Source organism: Magallana gigas, chromosome 3 (assembly GCF_963853765.1).
Source record: "Magallana gigas chromosome 3, xbMagGiga1.1, whole genome shotgun sequence".
NCBI classification, from domain to species: domain Eukaryota; kingdom Metazoa; phylum Mollusca; class Bivalvia; order Ostreida; family Ostreidae; genus Magallana; species Magallana gigas.
Window position 1 is genome coordinate 49,965,577 of NC_088855.1, and position 19,184 is coordinate 49,984,760.

Below are 19,184 nucleotides of genomic sequence, written 5' to 3' on the forward strand. Positions count from 1 at the left end.
TTTTTAGTAGGTAAATCAATGATTTTTTTATATGTTAAATTTTCCGGGTTGGGGGGTTGGAACCTCCATCCACCTGAAGCCTCTAGATCTGCGTATGCAATGTAAATTAATTCAAAAATAATCATTTTAAATTACAATCAAAATAAATCTTCTCATGTGTTTCCGTTAATATCTATGATTTTTTTTCACAAAAAGAAAATAGCTGCTATCTAGCCCTGATAGAAACACCTCAACAACTGGCATTACGAGAGAGAGAGAGAGAGAGAGAGAGAGAGAGAGAGAGAGAGGGGGGGGTTTGCTAATGTTCATCAGTGCTTGTAGTCCAACTAATCATTTGTTATTCATGCAACAACTTTATATCAAATAAAGCCCTTTCAAAAGCAGAGATTTGACTAAATTTGACAAATAACTAAATAATAAGAAAAAGAGAGAGCGTGATCATATTATTTATTCCTATCTTCATTTTGTTTCTTTAATTTAAGTATAACAGTTACTGTTATACAATAATTCATTCAATACAATCAATTAAGGTAATGGTCCATACCCCACTAGATAAATAAAATGTGTACAGAATTTTTTCATATTTTACAAACGTGTATCTGAGGATATGTTCTTATCAAATTTTACCCTGTTGGCTGGTCCATCGGTATTCTAATAGCTAGGGCCGTTGCTAAAAATAGAACCGATTGCGGAAAATGGCGCTTTTCTCATACATAAAGAATACAAGCCTATGCCTGAAATTTGACTTTTACAACACTATTTTTCGACTTATATCTTATATAAATAAAGGAATTATTATTTCAACACAAAAAAAATTATGTTACACTTGCTTATTTATCAAAAAATAGATAAATCTGCATATAAATTAGATAAAATGAATAAATTTTCAAAGAGAATTTAAGCTCTTATAATTTTATTTACGTACAGAATTCTCTAAAATTTTGATATTATTTACACCTTAACGCCCTTAATCAATTGGAAATAAAATTACCCTAGGGACCGGCCTTTTCAGGATCACAATTGACATATTTTTGGTAAAATCATTAAAATATATATTTTGAAAAAAGATCCGTAAAAATAAAACTGTGCTTAGGTTTATTATTTCATAACTCTAAAACAATACGTTTTGATTATTGTTAAATAGAAAACATGATTTAAACAAACTGTTGATTAATGTGTATTATTTAAATCGCAAAAGATGGTTTCTTTGGATATCGGTAAGTATTATAGATCGAGATCGGTATTAAGAAATTGCAGTCACATGCGTGGATAATGCTAACTACCTGATATATGCCTTTAAGACAAAACCTCTATTCAAACTTTTTTTACTGGTTTTAAAGACTGTTCTTATTATGAAATAACCTCTTCAGTGCATGATTTTTATTTTAAAAACATTTTTTTTGGTGGAAAATAAATCTATGCTCGTTGCTAAGCGAACAGGATAAAAGATGATATAGGTCAAATTATTTCCCCTTGTGTTTTTATCTCCCTTATGCACTGGAATATAGATCTCGGTCAGTATTTCATTTTGGATGTTTATGGACTTTCAGGGAATAATGTTCAAATAATTGGATTAAATTCAACCTTATAATGGATTGATGTTTATGCAGGACAAAAGTAAGTGGTCTATATTTTCAAAACGAGTACGCAATCGACACAGCCCAGTCATGTTATTTCGCTGATTAATACCCCAGTAGGCCTTATTGATTGTAGTTGTCAGGATTTTTGATATATTTGTTTTGAACCAATTTCTATGTCAGATTGATTTCTTTGTTTTGAAATACGCCTTTTAAAGTTAGGTCTCAATTAGATCGGGCACGGATAAGACGTAATAACGCGTGAATTACGTCAGACGTTGTTTTGTGACGTATGGATAATTACCTTAACTTGAATAATCACTATCAACAAATCTAGTCATAGCATCAAGTGTGACAAATCATTTAAACTATGTAAAAATATCATGTAGTTTCTTTTTATAAAAACAATTGTTGGACGGTACAACGTGTCACTAACTTATAAATATCAAATATTATATTAACATCATTATACAACATCATTATGGACGGGTTAGTCTGAGAATTCTAGCATACCAAAATAAAATAAAAATAAATACATGTAAAAATAACGGCACAAATGAATGGAATGTTCCCATAGACAGTCATGATTGGTTTCGCTGTATACATGAATGTATCTCAAACATAGCTGAGATTGCAACACGTAGCACTATATCAGGAACCGTTCATCCACTAGTGTTTTCTTAGCCAAATTCTTCCTTCCTCCATGATCTCGTATTAATGCAACAATCTACAAAAACAAGGTGAATAAAGTAAATAAAAGGATAAATGGATAAAGTTTATGTGTACAAAATATGAATAGTCTGATTATATCAGTTCCTTTCTTTAAGCGTTGATGATTAAACTTCAAAGGAAGGCTGAATATGACCAGACTGCCAAAAATATCTTGCACAGATATTTCATTGTATTGATGAATCATTTTACAAATGGTTGTTTGTAATGTGACCCTGAACATTCCAGCCAATTATTTCATTCATTATTTGTTATAATCAGGGTATTATTTTTTTATTGTGTATCCTCCCTGAGGGCCCTTGATTGGTGAATAAACTAAACTGTATTAAATTAAATGTACACGAGCCCTACCTCTATTATTATATATGTGATGATTCCTGCCAACACAAAATTTTTGGCGATGAGATCTACGATACAGAATAGTAACGTGTCAAAGAGGAGGAGAGTCATCTCATTCCCATAGAACAGGCACTGGTCAAACGAGTGTCCATTATCTGTAACCGAACAACAACCACATATTCTTAGTAAGCAAGTTTTATAGAAAAAAACTCTCTGAAAAAGGTGGGTTCAATTTATACTGATCTTCTAGTTTAAAAGTTTATCAAGTTTTGTTATTGTTGACTCTTTCATTTTATACATTAATACATGTATGTGTATACTGCTATTTGTTTCTTTTAATGAAAAATTTCTCAAAGAGGATAAATAATCATGGACATTTAAGACTTGAAAGAGTCTGTATATCATACCATTGTAAAAATATCCTTTTTCTGAAGCATCCAGAAACTCGGTGTCCATGATGCTCTCTAACAGTGTCTTGTCTCGGATCTGGTAGTCCAGACTCTTCAGGGACTACAGTGTATTTGAAACAATTGAAGTCATCAATACATATTGAACAACTGGAAATGTGGGTTAAGAAGGTAAGTAGGGCCACATCAATATAATTTCTTGTTCGTCAGACATCCAGTGAAAAAAAGGTACGAGTGGGCGAGCAAATAAATAATAAGATTATCATTTCTTGTAGCTAAAATTTTTAGGCACTATAAAAATAAATTTGTTCGGACAGTTATATTTTTTTCTACTTGCATCTGATTTATAAATTAAAACTATTTAAAATGCAAAAAATAGAGTGGAAACAAAACAAAAAACAGCGCAAATTATATTGGTGTGGCCTAGCTAGTATTAAATTTGAAGAAAAAGAAGAACACTGTGTATGAATCTTAAACATTTTTGAATTTGTATGTATTCAATCATGTATGTAAGGCATTTGTGATGTTTTTATTAGGTAGAAACTGCTTTCCAAAACAAGAGGCCCATGGGCCACATCGCTCACCTGAGGAACAATAGGTATGATAAAGTCAGCTTAATGGAGTCAAAATACAAACAATCTGGACAATGTACAATAATACATGTAGATCCTGTATAAATAAAATCCATTTTTCCCCCTTGGAACTCGGATAGCCCTGATTGCTGCCAATATTTACAAGAGCAGACCCTAATCACCGCTCCTGCACACGTTACGCAGGCAGGGTGACCGCACAACTACACAACTCAACAGGTACCAACATTTACACAAGCAGGCAGGGATGACCGCACACTTACACCAACAGCTCAACCTAACGCAAACAAGGACTTCCACACACTTACGCTAGAAAGGCCTGAACACCAGCAGGGATGACCATACACTAGTGCTCGCCACACTAGTGCTCCGCCACAACCACCACCAATACAAGCAGGTATGACTGCACACTTGTATTAATGCGATACAGGGCAGGAATGACTGCACATTTTGTATCAAAGGTTAGAAAACACGTAGATTAGATAGAGCAGGGATGTTCACACACTCAATCTATCCATACCTGTTTAAGTTTAACCCCAAACAGTAACTCACCTTCATGCAATAGACACTGTCCCTATATATGTGCCAGCCTTAAATAATTCATAGTATCTAAAAATTGGAAATCAAAAATAAACAAACTAATCCGGCCTAACCCAAAACTTCTTATGCAGAACAACTTATATACAGTGAATATTTAATATTGTATAAAAATAATCATCACAATAATTGGTTAACAGTGGATGCATTAATTAAAATAATCAAGAATAAAAAAATCAAGGGCAATAACTCAATACAGTAATACAAAAAGATTCTAATGAAAAAATAGCTGCCTGCTTTAATTTTATAGTCATATCACATGTTGAGTATTGCAGTTCTCAAAAAGATCCTTTACAATTGTTTATATATGGGATATTTAGCTACATCAAACTCTGAACCTTCTTGTGAGGCCGAAGAATTGTCCTGGAGCCAAAGTTTTAACAATTATAAAGAATCATCTTGCTGATTAGTTTCTGAGAAGAAGATTTTTAAAGATTTACTTTATATATTCCTATGTAAAACTTCGACCCCCCATTGTGCCCCACCCTACCCCCAGGGATCATGATTTTCACAACTTTGAATCTACACTACCTGAGGATACTTCCACAAAAGTTTCAGCTTTCCTGGCTGATAAGTTTCTGAGAAGAAGATTTTTAAAGATTTACTCTATATATTCCTATGTAAAACTTCGACCCCCCATTGTGCCCCACCCTACCCCCAGGGATCATGATTTTCACAACTTTGAATCTACACTGATTGAGGATGCTTCCACACAAGTTTCAGCTTTCCTGGCTGATTAGTTTCTGAGAAGAAGATTTTTAAAGATTTACTCTATATACATGTATTTCTATGTAAAATTTTAACACCCCCCCCCCCCAATGTGGCCTCACCCTACCCCCAGGGATCATGATTTTCACAACTTTGAATCTACACTACCTGAGGATGCTTCCACACAAGTTTCAGCTTTCCTGGCTGATTAGTTTCTGAGAAGAAGATTTTTAAAGATTTACTTTATATTTTCCTATGTAAAATTTCGACCCCCCCATTGCGGCCCCACCCTACCCCCAGGGGTCATGATTTTCACAACTTTCAATATACACTACCTGAGGATGCTTCCACACAAGTTTCAGCTTTCCTGGCTGTTTAGTTTCTGAGAAGAAGATTTTTAAAGATTTACTCTATATACTGTGGTTTCATCAATATTCGTTGAATACCAATTTTCGTGGATTTCGTTGTTTAGTTGATCCACGAAATTAAATGTTCATTGAAGTGTAATTTTTATTAACATTTTGTATTGATAGGGTCATTGGCCACGAATTTACGTATCCTTGAAACTGTGATTTTCACTTAATCCACGAAAATTGATGTCCTTGAAAATTAATGAAACCACAGTATTCCTATGTAAAACTTCGACCCCCCATTGTGGCCCCACCCTACCCCCGGGGATAATGAATTTCACAACTTTGAATCTACACTACCTGAGGATGCTTCCACACAAGTTTCAGCTTTCTTGGCTGTTTAGTTTCTGAGAAGAAGATTTTTAAAGATTTACTCTATATATTCCTATGTAAACTTCGACCCCCCATTGTGGCCCCACCCTACCCCCGGGGGTCATGAATTTCACAACTTTGAATCTACACTACCTGAGGATGCTTCCACACAAGTTTCAGCTTTCCTGGCTTTCTGGTTCTTGAGAAGAAGATTTTTGAAAATTTCTCGAAATTTTTCATTAATTTCTTATTATCTCCCCTTGAAAACGGGTGTGGCCCTTAATTTTCACAACTTTGAATCCCCTTTGCCTAAGGATGATTTGTGCTAAGTTTGGTTGAAATTGGCCAAGTAGTTCTTGAGAAGATGTTGAAAATGTGAAAAGTTTACGGACAGACAGACGGACAGACAGACAGACGGACAGACGGACGGACGACAGACAAAATGTGATCAGAATAGCTCACTTGAGCTTTCAGCTCAGGTGAGCTAAAAACTGCTAAATAGGATATTTTTAAGTAGAAAAAATTATACTGCCAAATTTTACATTTTCATTATAGAGATACCAATTTCTTCACTTACATGATCAATAAAGGTGGACAGGAATTTATTGATGATATTGTAGGCCTCCACTTGTTTTTCAGTGAGTCCACCTTTCTCTTTCCCTGCTTGAGGCCCTGCAGCACTCTGAAAAAATCACATCAAAATGATCAGTCCACTGAATGGTCTTAAGTTCATATTATAAGTAGGGCATAAGAAGGAGAGGATTTTAGTGTGTACCTCTAGTGCTACAGCCAAGAGAACTTCCTCATACTTCAGACGAAGTTTCCTTGGAAGTGTCATTACAAATGTCTGCTGCTCTGTATTTGGAAGAAGCCCTCTTTGGCCCACAAGGTCTTTCTGAAATCAACAAATGGCACATGTAATGAAAACAAATATTGATTTGCAGTGTACATAGCATAGTATTTTACAGTAAATGTACTTAAATCTATTCAAGAACTCATACATTGTTATAATGAATGCTGTGATCGAGTTACATTCTTTTTATTGGAACAAGTTTTTATCATAAATGCTTCTATCTTGATGTCTACAAAGACTATTGGGAATAATGATACTTGAAAGTCCCTAAATCCATGTTTAAAGGCCTTTCGCATAGAGTAAAAATAATATTGTGGCTAATACTTTCTGCATCAGAAAATACAAGTTTCAGAAAATTAAAAATCACTGGTGGGCTTTAAAATAAAACTGCCTATAGAAATTTCAAATCAGACAGGTTTGATACCCTCTTTTCATGACAAGATACAGTAAAAAGAAGATGTTTTGAGTTAGTGACATACCTCCTCTTTCTTCATCATTTCAAACATTTCCTTCATGTTTGTGTCTGCCTTGCCATACACGGAGCGGCCATGGATGTAGTAGCCGTACTGAGCTTGGTGCATGATAAAAACACTTATGTTGGCCATAGAGCACAGATCCACAAAGTCCCGAACCTTGTCCTCAAAGAACCGCTCGTAGAACAGTGTGAAAAATAACCACTGTACAAACGCTGCAAATAAGGGATAAATATTCTTAAGAAGTTATGAAATACCCATAATATAGAAATTGATATAATTATAAAACAATAAATAAGACATGTTCTAAAGAATGATCTACTTACATGTACAAAGGAATTTATTATAAATCAGAACACATAAAATTATACCAAAAATGCCTGGCATGAGATCATATTTTTTAAGATTTAAGAATTTATCGGCAAGCAAATACCTACCAACAAGTAGATACACCAGAGCCGCTATAGCATATCTAAACATCGGGTCAGAGGGAGCCTGGTAGTCACCAGAACTCTTCACCACTTGGCCATTCGGGTCTTTAGTTGCAGTGTTTTCAAAACCTACATAATTCAGGAAGAAAACTACAGCAAAGATCTGGAATATATGGTTGATTTTTCTACACGTTTGAATCTCATTCCACTCATTGGCTGCAAAGTATGTCCTCCAAATGGATACTGGGTTCTCTTTCTTGCTGCCATCTGCTTTGATACCGAGTGTGCCCTTTGGTTTTTCCCAATCGATGAAGAAAATATCAACTGTGCATTGTGTTGCCACCATGTGAGCCACTTGTAGACATTTAAGTGCAAAGGCTGACCCAAAGAGACCCAGCCATTCCTCATAGTAGCTCCCCTCCAACAAGAAGAGATACACAACACTCTGTCTCTGTAACAAAGGGCACTGACTAATGAAACAAAGTGTAAGAAAGAAAGGATATAGTTACATTTGTTATATTGGGCAGGGCAACATCTGCACTCAACATCTGGTTAAAGCTACTAAATTTTATTGACACTCTAAAGAGGAAAATCCCCAAATTTCAATTTTTAAAAACTCAAGAAGCTAGAAAGCTTAACTTTTTATCAAATAAACCCTACATTTACATCAATCAACACTTGAAAATCTTAACTCTTGGTAAATAAGTTCTAAAAAATATGATATTCAAATTAAGTTTATAAAGTATGTAATTATCAGATATAACTGCTGTCAGTATTATAAAATTTGTAGATGGGGAAAAAGATAGATAACCTCCATTATATATACCGGTAATCTAAATGACAGAAATCTCTGTGAAACATTGTTTATAATCTTAAAAACTACATGTATTTACAAATGTCTGATTAAAAGACGAACAATGTCAATAATCAATTACAATGACATTTTTCCTTTGAAAAGTACAGCAAACATGAATAAATACTTTGAGTATAGTACTTACCTTGTAAAAGATGAAAAAGTAGAAAGCTATTCCAAAGGTGATGACAAAGAAAACATTGGATAAAACTCCACTGACGAAAAATATAAAATTGACAATGGCTGCAAAGTCAATGGCCAATCGGCCAGCTCTCTTGGACCACGCCCATGTTTTATATCCAGCAAAAATTACACCAAGAGTAGAAAGTGTTCCCACAGCAATCTGGAAGTCCTTTAGGTAAGCAACTAATGACATGCTGTATTTTACTTTGAAGGTGGGCTGTAAAATATAGTTATAATTCATGTAAAAATACTGAGCAAGAAGATTAATAAATTTCAGATGGCATATAATTCTATACAAAAGCTTTTTATCATTTATGGCTAAATTAATTGGCTGTAGACTATACTTACAGTAATGGTGGCCCCGGCCTGTGCATTCGCCAGTGATACTTGGTCATAGGTGATAGTCATCAAGGGAGGAAAGATACGTCCATTTCCCAAAGTACTATCCAGTGTGACAGAGATCTCAATGTCCTTGGCATATCTCACGTACTGAGGCAGGGTGGATGTTGCTGCACCTCCTGTAATGTAGAAAACAGTCCATTTATTGAAAATGCTCACAAATCTTTGTTCCATTTGGAAATACACATGTATGTTGCACTTATGTGCAAGTACGTTTAACACATAAAATCTTTTATTTAATTATTTGATATACATGTAGCTGGAATACATAAAGTCTTCAATTCAAATATATGATATACCAGTTGTATCTGTTCCTGTGGAAACCACGTTATCCACCATGAAAAATCTGCGACTCAGAGTCCATTTCTGCGAGTCTGTGCCTACAACATACACCAGCATTCAGAATTTGGTTGTTACATAAACTTTATAAACAATTCAGCAGATCATACTTCAAAATAAGGAGCCTATGTTGCATCTTGACATGATGTAGGTGTTTTAGGCTGTAAGTATTCAAATCACTTTGTTTCTGCTGATAATTCTTATCAAAAGCCTTAAGTTAAGAAATTTCATGCAATTTGTTTACTGTTTGTATTTAAAGGGCTCAGTAGCTAGCTTAGATTATTTTCATACTTTTCACATATCTTGGAAAAGAAAAGCTTGTGTTTATAGTTTTAAGAAAATATATAAATTACCAATCAGATTAAATTTCTAACCTAGCTATAAATGGAGGATATTTTCTTTTAAAAAGAAATAATAGTTCATAGCAAGAAATTTATATTTGAATAGAAGTTGAGTCTGATGGGTAATATCACAACCATTCAGCCTCCCAGAGATTCTACATGATATGACCACTTAGTACCTCTATTGTCAGTATCCCCTCGGTTAACCTCAAGATTGTTGATTTTCACAGGGGCTGAATACAACTGTTGTTCTCCAAATCTTGTAAACTCAATATCTTAAAATGGTAAAGGACAAACTGTCGCAAATCATTAAGAACTTTAAAGGGGTAAAAAAGGTCAATTAACATAAATCTAACGAGCTATATCCATGTATATGGCAATATTTACTGAAAGGATACACAAATCATAGAATTCCATCTGATAAGTCTTGGTGTCCCATAGTTCTATGGCAGGAATGGAACACTGGAACAAAACAGTTCATTGTTTAGAAGTTCTACATGAAACAAACAAGGAAAACTGCTCTCTTTTCTATATACATGTATTTTAAAACTCAATACAGGTCACTTTATGAGCAAAAGACCTACATAAATATAATGAACAATACTGACAAAATATCAGATAACTTGAATCTTAAAAACAATTCAATTAAGTAAATCTACAAAGGACTCAATTTTTTATTTGAATTTGTAGAATATCTCTTTAGATAAAAAAAATCTTACAGTTTGTTCATAATAAGTTCCAAATGTGTAGGCAGCATTGAGTCTCGAGGTTGTATCTGAGCACAGCTGTAGTAGACCACCTGTCACAGGTGATATTCCCAGGTAAGTCCCGTTCAGAGTGTACCTCCCCACTCGATACTCCAGCAGAGACGCTGGAGAGAATGTGTACTCTGTTGTCAGTTTGTCATCGTCCAGAACCCGGTTCCCCTCTTGTGAGTAATAAAGCCAAGGAATGTATTCTTTCCTAAAAAAAAAATTACAAAAAATTAGTCTTTATGCATATCATACATAATATTCCTTTTTAAAATTAGAATGTTCACTCCAACAGACTACTAAAAGAATACCGTAACTTTGATTATACATGAATTTCACAACGACATAATACAAATTGATGGGCCAGTAAAATTAAATATGCCAAACTAAATCTCACATGTTAGGTCGAAATTCACCAAAGAAATAATGTGTGACAGACAAATTGGCTGAATCTTTCACTAGTTTACTGACCTTACAACATTTATGTAATAAATTGTGAGTATTGTTTACAGATTCGATTGATTTTGACGATAGTTGTTATTTTGTGGTTTTCGTGTCAACACGTACTGAGGGTCCGCTAGGATCTGTCTGTACAGGTTGCAGGTAGTGGTCGTCCCAGGTGAGTCATCATACCTGTACCACGACAGGACACACAGGTTACTCAGGATCTGGCAGGCTGTTATGTTCACAAAGTCCTACAACATTCACACACAGGTGGTAAACTTGGCTCAATCCTTTACAAAGTACCGGTAGTACATAAGTTGCATTGATTATAATTAAGCACATAAACCAAAACTGATTACAGTGAAGCTTACTTTACACATCAAATAAGCTGCCTGAACATGTTCCTTCACATATGCTGATTCCACTGATCCACTCTGTAAAAACAGGAAAACATGTGTTATTATAAAATAAGAATATACACTGTGAAACTTGAAATTATTTTGATAGCTATAAACTGCAATGTTAACCGGTTATTTTCATGGCTTAAACTTCCTAGAAACTAGACACCATTTTGATGGTGTCCATCTCAAAGGGCCTAGCTCATAAAATGGACAATAGGATGAAAAGCATTTCAGAAAATTTTCCTTTGAACTACAACTTAGAAATTTTCCTGTTGGCATAGAACTTCTAATTTCATGTCATAACCCCTTACATCCAGGCATTATTTTGGTTCAATCTGAGCAAGATTAAGCAAATGGGAAATAATTTATGGTCTAAAGCTGGATCATAAACAGATATGCTATGACCATCACATCAGACCTTAAAACTTGGTTCATTGTCAATGCATACCCTTTACCCGAAAGCTCTGTTTATGTAAAGTTTGAGCCAAATAGAGCTAAGTGGAGAGTATATATTTTATTTTTTATTTAGGGCTGATATGACCTTGACACTAAATACACACCCTTTAGCCAAAAGCATCCTGTGGTTTAAGTACGAGTCCCACTGGACCAATGGGAGAGAATATATGCACCAGACAAGGATTTATCATATAATTCTGCTATGACCTTAACCTTAAACCTAATCGAGAAACCTATATTTATATTTTTTTTTTATACATGCACATGTTTTACTCAGTCACTATTTGAAGATCCAAAGAATTGTGTTTCAATGTGATTGAACATTGATATACATGTACCTCTGGTAGTCAAAAGTGTCTAGTTAAAAGAATTTTCTCAACAAACCAGTAAGTTTTACACACTCACTGAAAATATGCCCCTTGAATATAAATGATAGTACATGTGCACATACTGTATATCTAGGCCTGTGTGATACTTACAGACAAAGGTAAGGTGCTGATCGTGAGGGGGACAATGGTTGTAGGAAAACAAACTCCACCCGCCTGTAAGAAAATAAATAAGTAGTCACGTAAAGCATCTTAAAACTGGAATTTACATACATGTTCATATGACAGCTGTTCTCTGCCTAACATGAAAATGTGTAAGCATCTGACATTGCATAATGTTAAAAGCTCCTTTGAAATATTATTTTGAGATTTTTTTCTTTTTTTTATTTGAATTTTTCAAATTCAAGCATACATAATTTCTATTAAACTGAGGTCAACTTTTTAAAAAAATATTATAATCACTCTCTTTCCATACCATTTCATTCATACACTCACTCAAAAATCAAAAGTAAATGAACCTGAGGTTGTAAATTAGATGGGTAAAAAAAAATATGAAATAATATTAATAGCAAATTCCACTTCTGTATAATATAGTTATACAATTATAAACAAAAAAAATCTTCCCACTGTGACCAGCATTTTTCAAATTTCCTAAGTTGAAATTTTTGAACTGATGCATATTTCTCTATCTTGTATTTAGAACTCAAAGAATATAATAAATCAACATAGTTTGGAATCTTATTCTGCTTTAGACATATAAATATGAATTGTTTTGTATATAAGATTATGAAGTTCACAGGTCTATTGTCTATACTTTTTTTTCTATATATAGACATACTAAGATTATTCCACAAGGGTAAACCATTAGTACAACTAAAGAAAACATGTTGTATTGTTTCTATTTCTTCTTTACAAAAAGTACCACAATCATTTGCAATGATCTTGATTTTTTTTAAATAATAGTTAACAGGAAGAATTTTGTGTAGAACTCTGTACTGTAGCCATTGAACAGATGTATCATTAGTTGTCATAAAACATATTTTGAAACAGTTTTGTATGCACAAATTTTGTTCATGTGGTAATTTTGAGATGTTTAATGCAGAGACACTAGGTATCAACAATACAAGGAGTGCTCACCAGATTATTTGCGTCACAACTACAACTGCTCACACTTGGGTTCAGTTTCAGTAGCATTGTGCATCTTTCACATCTACATGTACAAAGCAAAACATTTCACATTAGTAGAAGTAAGGGAAACTGAGTTTAAATCAAGACAAATCATGAAAACCAAGAAGCATAGAAGATTATGATACATGTATTACTGAATTCAGAGAGAGAGAGAGAGAGAGAGAGAGAGAGAGAGAGAGAGAGAGAGAGAGAGAGAGAGAGAGAGAGAGAGAGAGAGAGAGAGGGGACTGCCTTTGCTACTTAGTACATGTATATTGATACATGGAGAGAATACAAATTTGATAAAATGTGTTTAAATCAGAGTATATATAAATGAAATAAGTGTTACCTGTTGCCCTCCACATTAAGACTGGTGTTGGCACTACATCTCTGGCAGGTCCTGGCTTCACTGCCCCCAGAGGTGACCAATGCTCCATTAACTGTCCTCTCCACTACAACGACATGTGTAATGTTACATATAACTACTGGTATGCACGTATGTCTTTGCTTGCTCTATTCTGATGATTTATTTTGCTCTGCAAACATATATATTTCATTTATCAGAATTCCAAAGTTGAGGTACTGGAATATACATAGTGATAACAGAAACTCACTACCAACTTGCTCCGGTTGCCAACAGTTGAACAAACATTTTGATATTGGATAGCACTTCATATTCACTCAAAGCTAAAGATCATGAACCATCAAAATGAGAGTGATTTTTTTTTTTTATAAAATTCTAAGTTAGCAACAAAACAAAAGAGTTGTATCTTGTATGTAGGACGCGATGCCCTGTACTCTACATCAGTATTTTATCACATTGGCTGCACATACATACATGTATATATGACTTCAAACACATCATGATCATTAAAAAAAGATATGGGGAAAAAAATGAAAATTTATTTTTATATTTTGATGGATTGTGGCTTTAGCTCCTTGAGACATATTTCATCCAAATTTTCATAAAGTCATTTTGCTGGGTTTTTAAAAATGCTATTGCTTGTGAAGGATGACAGACCAAGGACAAATAGCAGAATATGCATTCTTGTAAAAATTATGATAAATCATAGGCGCTTTGTACCTGGAACATTATTGGCTGCGCAGGGCACACACGTCTTTGTCTGATTATTAAATGTTGTTCCAGAATTACAGGTAACACACCTCCAGCCATCAGCTGATCTGGCCTAGTCAACAAAAACAAGAAGATTATCATATAATATATACAAAATATGGTAATTGTATCTTGATCAAAAGGATCTGACAATCTAATTAAAATTAGATGTTCTTAATCCGCTACAGCTTCTAAAACAAGCAGTAGCGGATTCAGAACGTCTCATTTTAATTAGATTGAAGGATCAAACTATGCCAAGTTGCAAAGCACTTGATCTGATGATTCACGCCTGGCAACATGATGTGATCTAGCTCTTTAGATCAAGTAACTATTGTGTGGTAAATTTATTATCAGGTACAATGTATAAACATGTGTCCATTTTTAAGTTAAAATTACATAATTACTTTTTTAAAATTAACTGCACAGCATTTATTTACTGAACAAGGCCTTTTTTAACAAACTCTTCTAAAATGTCTTAAAAGCAATTTTATTGCATGTACTAACGTCATCAGTTTCAGATTGGAGTACTGGGTTAGGGTAATAGGGATTCGGAAAACCACAGTGTGATGATCCGGAAAATCAGATCACACTCTTTAATATTAACAGTATCAAGAAAAAAAATGATATATTATTGAGAGATACAATTTCTCTGTAGCGACAGGATTATTATTTTGCTTCAAAGGGAATGAAATATGGTACTGTAGTTATGTACAGTAGAAAAATAATGTATTGATACCATCAGTACATTTTATGAATCAATTGTTCTGTCTTATTGATTATAGAATCTAAATATAAGTTCTAACCCAAGAATGATTTATTCAATTTAACTTTTCTTTATTCTTTGATATTTTCCAATTTATTACAATACTTGTACATTTGAACCATCTGTTAACTTTACAGCCTTACCTGTTGTGATTCACACACAACACACTCAATGTTAGACCCTCCAAAATCCTTTGAATATCGATAGCCTGGTCTGCATACACAAGAATAACCTTTTTAAAACAAAATTTATTAAAAGTTATCGATCAATGATTTGAAAAAAATGTTAGTTGTAATGGATGATTATTTTTTTTTATGGGATCAAAATGTGTTCAGTATTACGGAAGCCCATTGGTGCCACGTAACAAAAATATTTTATCTGGCGGCCGCCAGATAATTATTTGGCGGCCGCCACATAATTTTCTGGCGGCCGCCATATAATTTTCTGGCGGCCGCCACATAATTATCTGGCGGCCGCCACATAATTATTTGGCGGCCGCCAGATAAAACCTGGCGGCCGCCAGATAAAATATTTTTGTTACGTGGCACCAATGGGCTTCCGTAATACTGAACACATTTTGATCACATAGATGGATCTGCTCTCGTGATAATATTGCCTGTACTAGCTGTCGTGGTCAATAAAGCTGACTTTAATCTGCGTTGGTAAATTCTTATACCAAAATTAAAACATATAGAAGGCAGTGCGTTCCTTTACTTATACATGTTTACATAAAATTCCTTTCAAGTTAAGGTTTTTTAATGTTAAGATTTCCTGAACAGGTGTTTACTTCAGTTTTAAAAGTTCAGAATCAACTTTAAAATACCATGTTTTACAACATACATGTATAATACATAGCACAAAGTAATATAAAATTCATTCTAGATTCTAACAACAAAGTCTTCTATACATTCAACTCAACCAGTTATTCAAAATCCTAAGCTCTGCAATTGATATTTAATGTCAAGTTTCAGAAATAATTGATAAAACTAATAAATAAGAGTGTATCCACAACTCCCTAAAAAGCTCCCATTAAAAATTGCGCGCGCATCAGGAAGCCAGGTTAGCCAGATAATAAGTGGCGGCCGCCAAATAATTATCTGGCGGCCGCCACATAATTATTTGGCGGCCGCCAGAAAATTATATGGCGGCCGCCAGTTAATTATGTGGCGGCCGCCAGAAAATTATATGGCGGCCGCCAGAAAATTATGTGGCGGCCGCCAGATAATAAGTGGCGGCCGCCAAATAATTATCTGGCGGCCGCCAGATAAAATATTTTTCATACGTGGCACCAACGGGCTTCCGTACAGTATAAAAATAAGACACTTTTTTCAACATTATAACATTTTTTTTTAAATCAAATTCTTTCTTTTTTTAGCTATATTTCTTCTTAAATTGCTGAATGCAAAAATAACATCAACTCTGACACTATATCTGCATGTACCATACATACTGTCATTCAGTGGAAATAAACTTTTGTCAAATGGATAAAAAAAAATATCGTAGGTTAAATTGGTTAACTCGTAATTTAAAAAGAGTAATGAACAATACCATTATTTCATCACCTATATTAGAGTCATTATCAATATTTATTCATTGATTAATACATCCCTTCTTCTTGTGAAACAAAAATTTACCCTTATAACGGTATGTATTAAAGATGGATATAAATAAGATAGGAAGTTATTTAATACATGTACATGCAATAAATATTTTGTTGATTTCCATGTAGAAGCATAAATGAAATCAACAAAAATATGGTAAAAATGTGCATCTTTAAATATTCATTTCAAAATAAATATTGAAATTTTAATCAAAATAAAAAAATAATTCATATTTCTTTATAACATGACAAAAATTCAAATAATTGATTCAGAAATTTGACCACATTTATGGCAAGCCAAGTTAACAAAAACAAACTACAAACATAGTTTCACAGTTGATGAATTAGGTTTATCATTCAACAATTTTGAGCAATATGTTACATCGGCAATAGTCCAATCCACACTTTGCAAAAGTTGTTCCCCTTTGCGGGGTCAACCCAAAGGTCAAAAGGGAAAAAACAACTTTTTCCTTCTTTATGCAACCAAATATTTGAGTGTCCTGTGAAGAAACCTGTTGGAAGCGAGGATTAATGGGAACACGTATATATAAAAAAAATCATTGAAAAATGTAAGTTGAATCAAGGGTACTAAGGCCAAAAAAATTTTCTTCCAGCCATGGGCGCCACCATATTGGCAGCCATTTTGTTTATAAAAAGTTAATTCGATCATTATTTGACCGGTGCTTATCGATGTTTGTTGCCCCTAAACTCGATTAAAATGTTCCAGTATTTAAATAGAAGGTAATTTGAATCAAAAGAAGTAAAAGAGGACACGGGATAAGTTTCAATAGTGCTTCAGTCAAGAAACACGACTAGTTCTATGTATGTCTTACCAAATTATCAGATGGAAAATAAAAACATTAATATCAAGGAACTGGTCTTTTAGATACTGAATAAAGTATTCAATTTTATTACCGCGGCCTTTATATGAATTAAATTGATAAACAATGAAAGAAGAAATAAAAAAAGTTCGGAATATAACGTAACTCTCTTCGGCTATTTCCGATGTATTTCGGTGTATTACGTTTGAAACATGACGTCATAATGTAGACTGAGCACGCGACGTTTCGTTAAACTTTGACTAATGCTTTGAGTAGGCAACGAGGCGGATCCTACTGTGTGCATTTCAAATAAATTTTATTCTACAAAAATCAAACTGCACTGTGTTAAATCTGCGCTCGGTCCAACGGTCACACCGTTTACATATTACCTGATTAATTATAGTTAAAGAAAAATACAGAAAACAGTGAAACTGCAAAATTATTTTGCTATTACTGTCATGTTCTGACATGTCTTGTCAGCATATTCCTTCCATAAAATAATCATCCTAATATAACTATCAACCTAGACGGTGGTTCTTTAGTTATCCATATCTAGCCGCTTATCTATTTTGAATATCACTTTAATTATAAATATGCGCTATTCCAGTTCCCATCGCTTACCGTCAGAGCTAACGTCTTGGAATGATGTGTTTTGCGAACAGGTCTCGCATTTCATCTTCTCTGTGTTAAAGTATTGTTTAAATTGTTGTCCTCCTGGTTGTGTTTCTGTAGTACAGTCATCTTTAGTTACTAACTGAAAATATTCATTTTCTTCCAGACCAAAAACGAATGGCAAACAGAAAAATATGCACCAAATCATGTTCACCGCCATTATTGTTTATGGTCGTTTTCAAGGGTAACGAGACGTTTCGTCTTGAGATGTTTGGGCCCGATTGATATTTCGTCCTTAAATTTTCAGCCCCAAATACATTATCAGGTGTTGATCTAGGATTGAAGTTAAATGGTGCCAGTTGTAGATGGGGGGGGGGGGGTAGGGGGGTTTAGGGCCACCTTGAGGCCCACAATAGGTCCAGGACAAAGCCCTGGTAGGGGCCCAGCCCGGGCGAGGCCCCTTTTTTATAGAACAATGTAGAAGCTGCTGGATTGCAGAGATTTTTTCGGGTATATTATTCCATGATATCAGAAAATACCACGAAAATATTAAAACACCTCAAATACTAATTTGGTGCAAAACATCGTACTATCCACAGCAATAGAGCGTGGAATATCTGGAGCGAAATTCCATGGGGTGGAATGCCGGCATACCCTTTCATTGGTCTCAAAGACTCCAGATACTATGTTTAGATACAGCGAAGTTTTGAATAACCAAAAATTGCTTCATCTTTTCAACTTTATTACCATTCGTTGGTGTTTGTATTGTTTTTGTTTTTACAGAAAATCTATTTATATTTGCTGCTGTGGTTGCGTTTGAACGAATCGTATGGTTCGGATAAAATTGGAACATGAGAAAAATCGGAAGTTTTATGAAATATTAGAGCTAACGTATAGGAAAAAAATAATGATTCATCATTTTTTGTATTGATAAAGTTTCAGAACCCCTATGCCAACAGACTACTCTCGCTTATTAAATTATTTCCGAAGTGAAGTGTGTGTGTGTGTGGGGGGGGGGGGGGGGGGGTTAGGGTATTTAAAAAACTTGAAAAATTTAGGGAAGCCCTAAAACTGAAACGTATTCGAACTCTAATTTCCATCCACGACAAGTGTATCAACTTTTTCTTTGATATATAGATATAAAAAATGAAAAAAAGGGGTTTACTTCAACTACGTTCAAGTAGTAC

At 34.2% G+C, this 19,184-nt stretch overlaps 1 protein-coding gene across 1 annotated transcript; it reads right to left on the bottom strand.

The window, feature by feature from the left end:
* Positions 1 to 1,881: 1,881 nt before the first annotated feature.
* Positions 1,882 to 18,257, bottom strand: LOC105338388 (meckelin). Its single transcript, XM_034480687.2, has 21 exons — positions 18,007 to 18,257; positions 15,108 to 15,196; positions 14,172 to 14,274; positions 13,437 to 13,539; positions 13,058 to 13,130; positions 12,074 to 12,136; positions 11,109 to 11,171; positions 10,861 to 10,988; positions 10,261 to 10,504; positions 9,940 to 10,003; positions 9,721 to 9,816; positions 9,161 to 9,241; positions 8,811 to 8,980; positions 8,425 to 8,679; positions 7,433 to 7,877; positions 7,002 to 7,210; positions 6,445 to 6,564; positions 6,247 to 6,351; positions 3,053 to 3,155; positions 2,658 to 2,800; positions 1,882 to 2,304 (listed from the first exon to the last, which is right to left on the bottom strand). The coding sequence occupies exons 1-21, from the start codon at positions 18,215 to 18,217 to the stop codon at positions 2,224 to 2,226; spliced, it is 2,949 nt and encodes a 982-aa protein (XP_034336578.2). The 5' UTR covers positions 18,218 to 18,257; the 3' UTR covers positions 1,882 to 2,223.
* Positions 18,258 to 19,184: the final 927 nt, after the last annotated feature.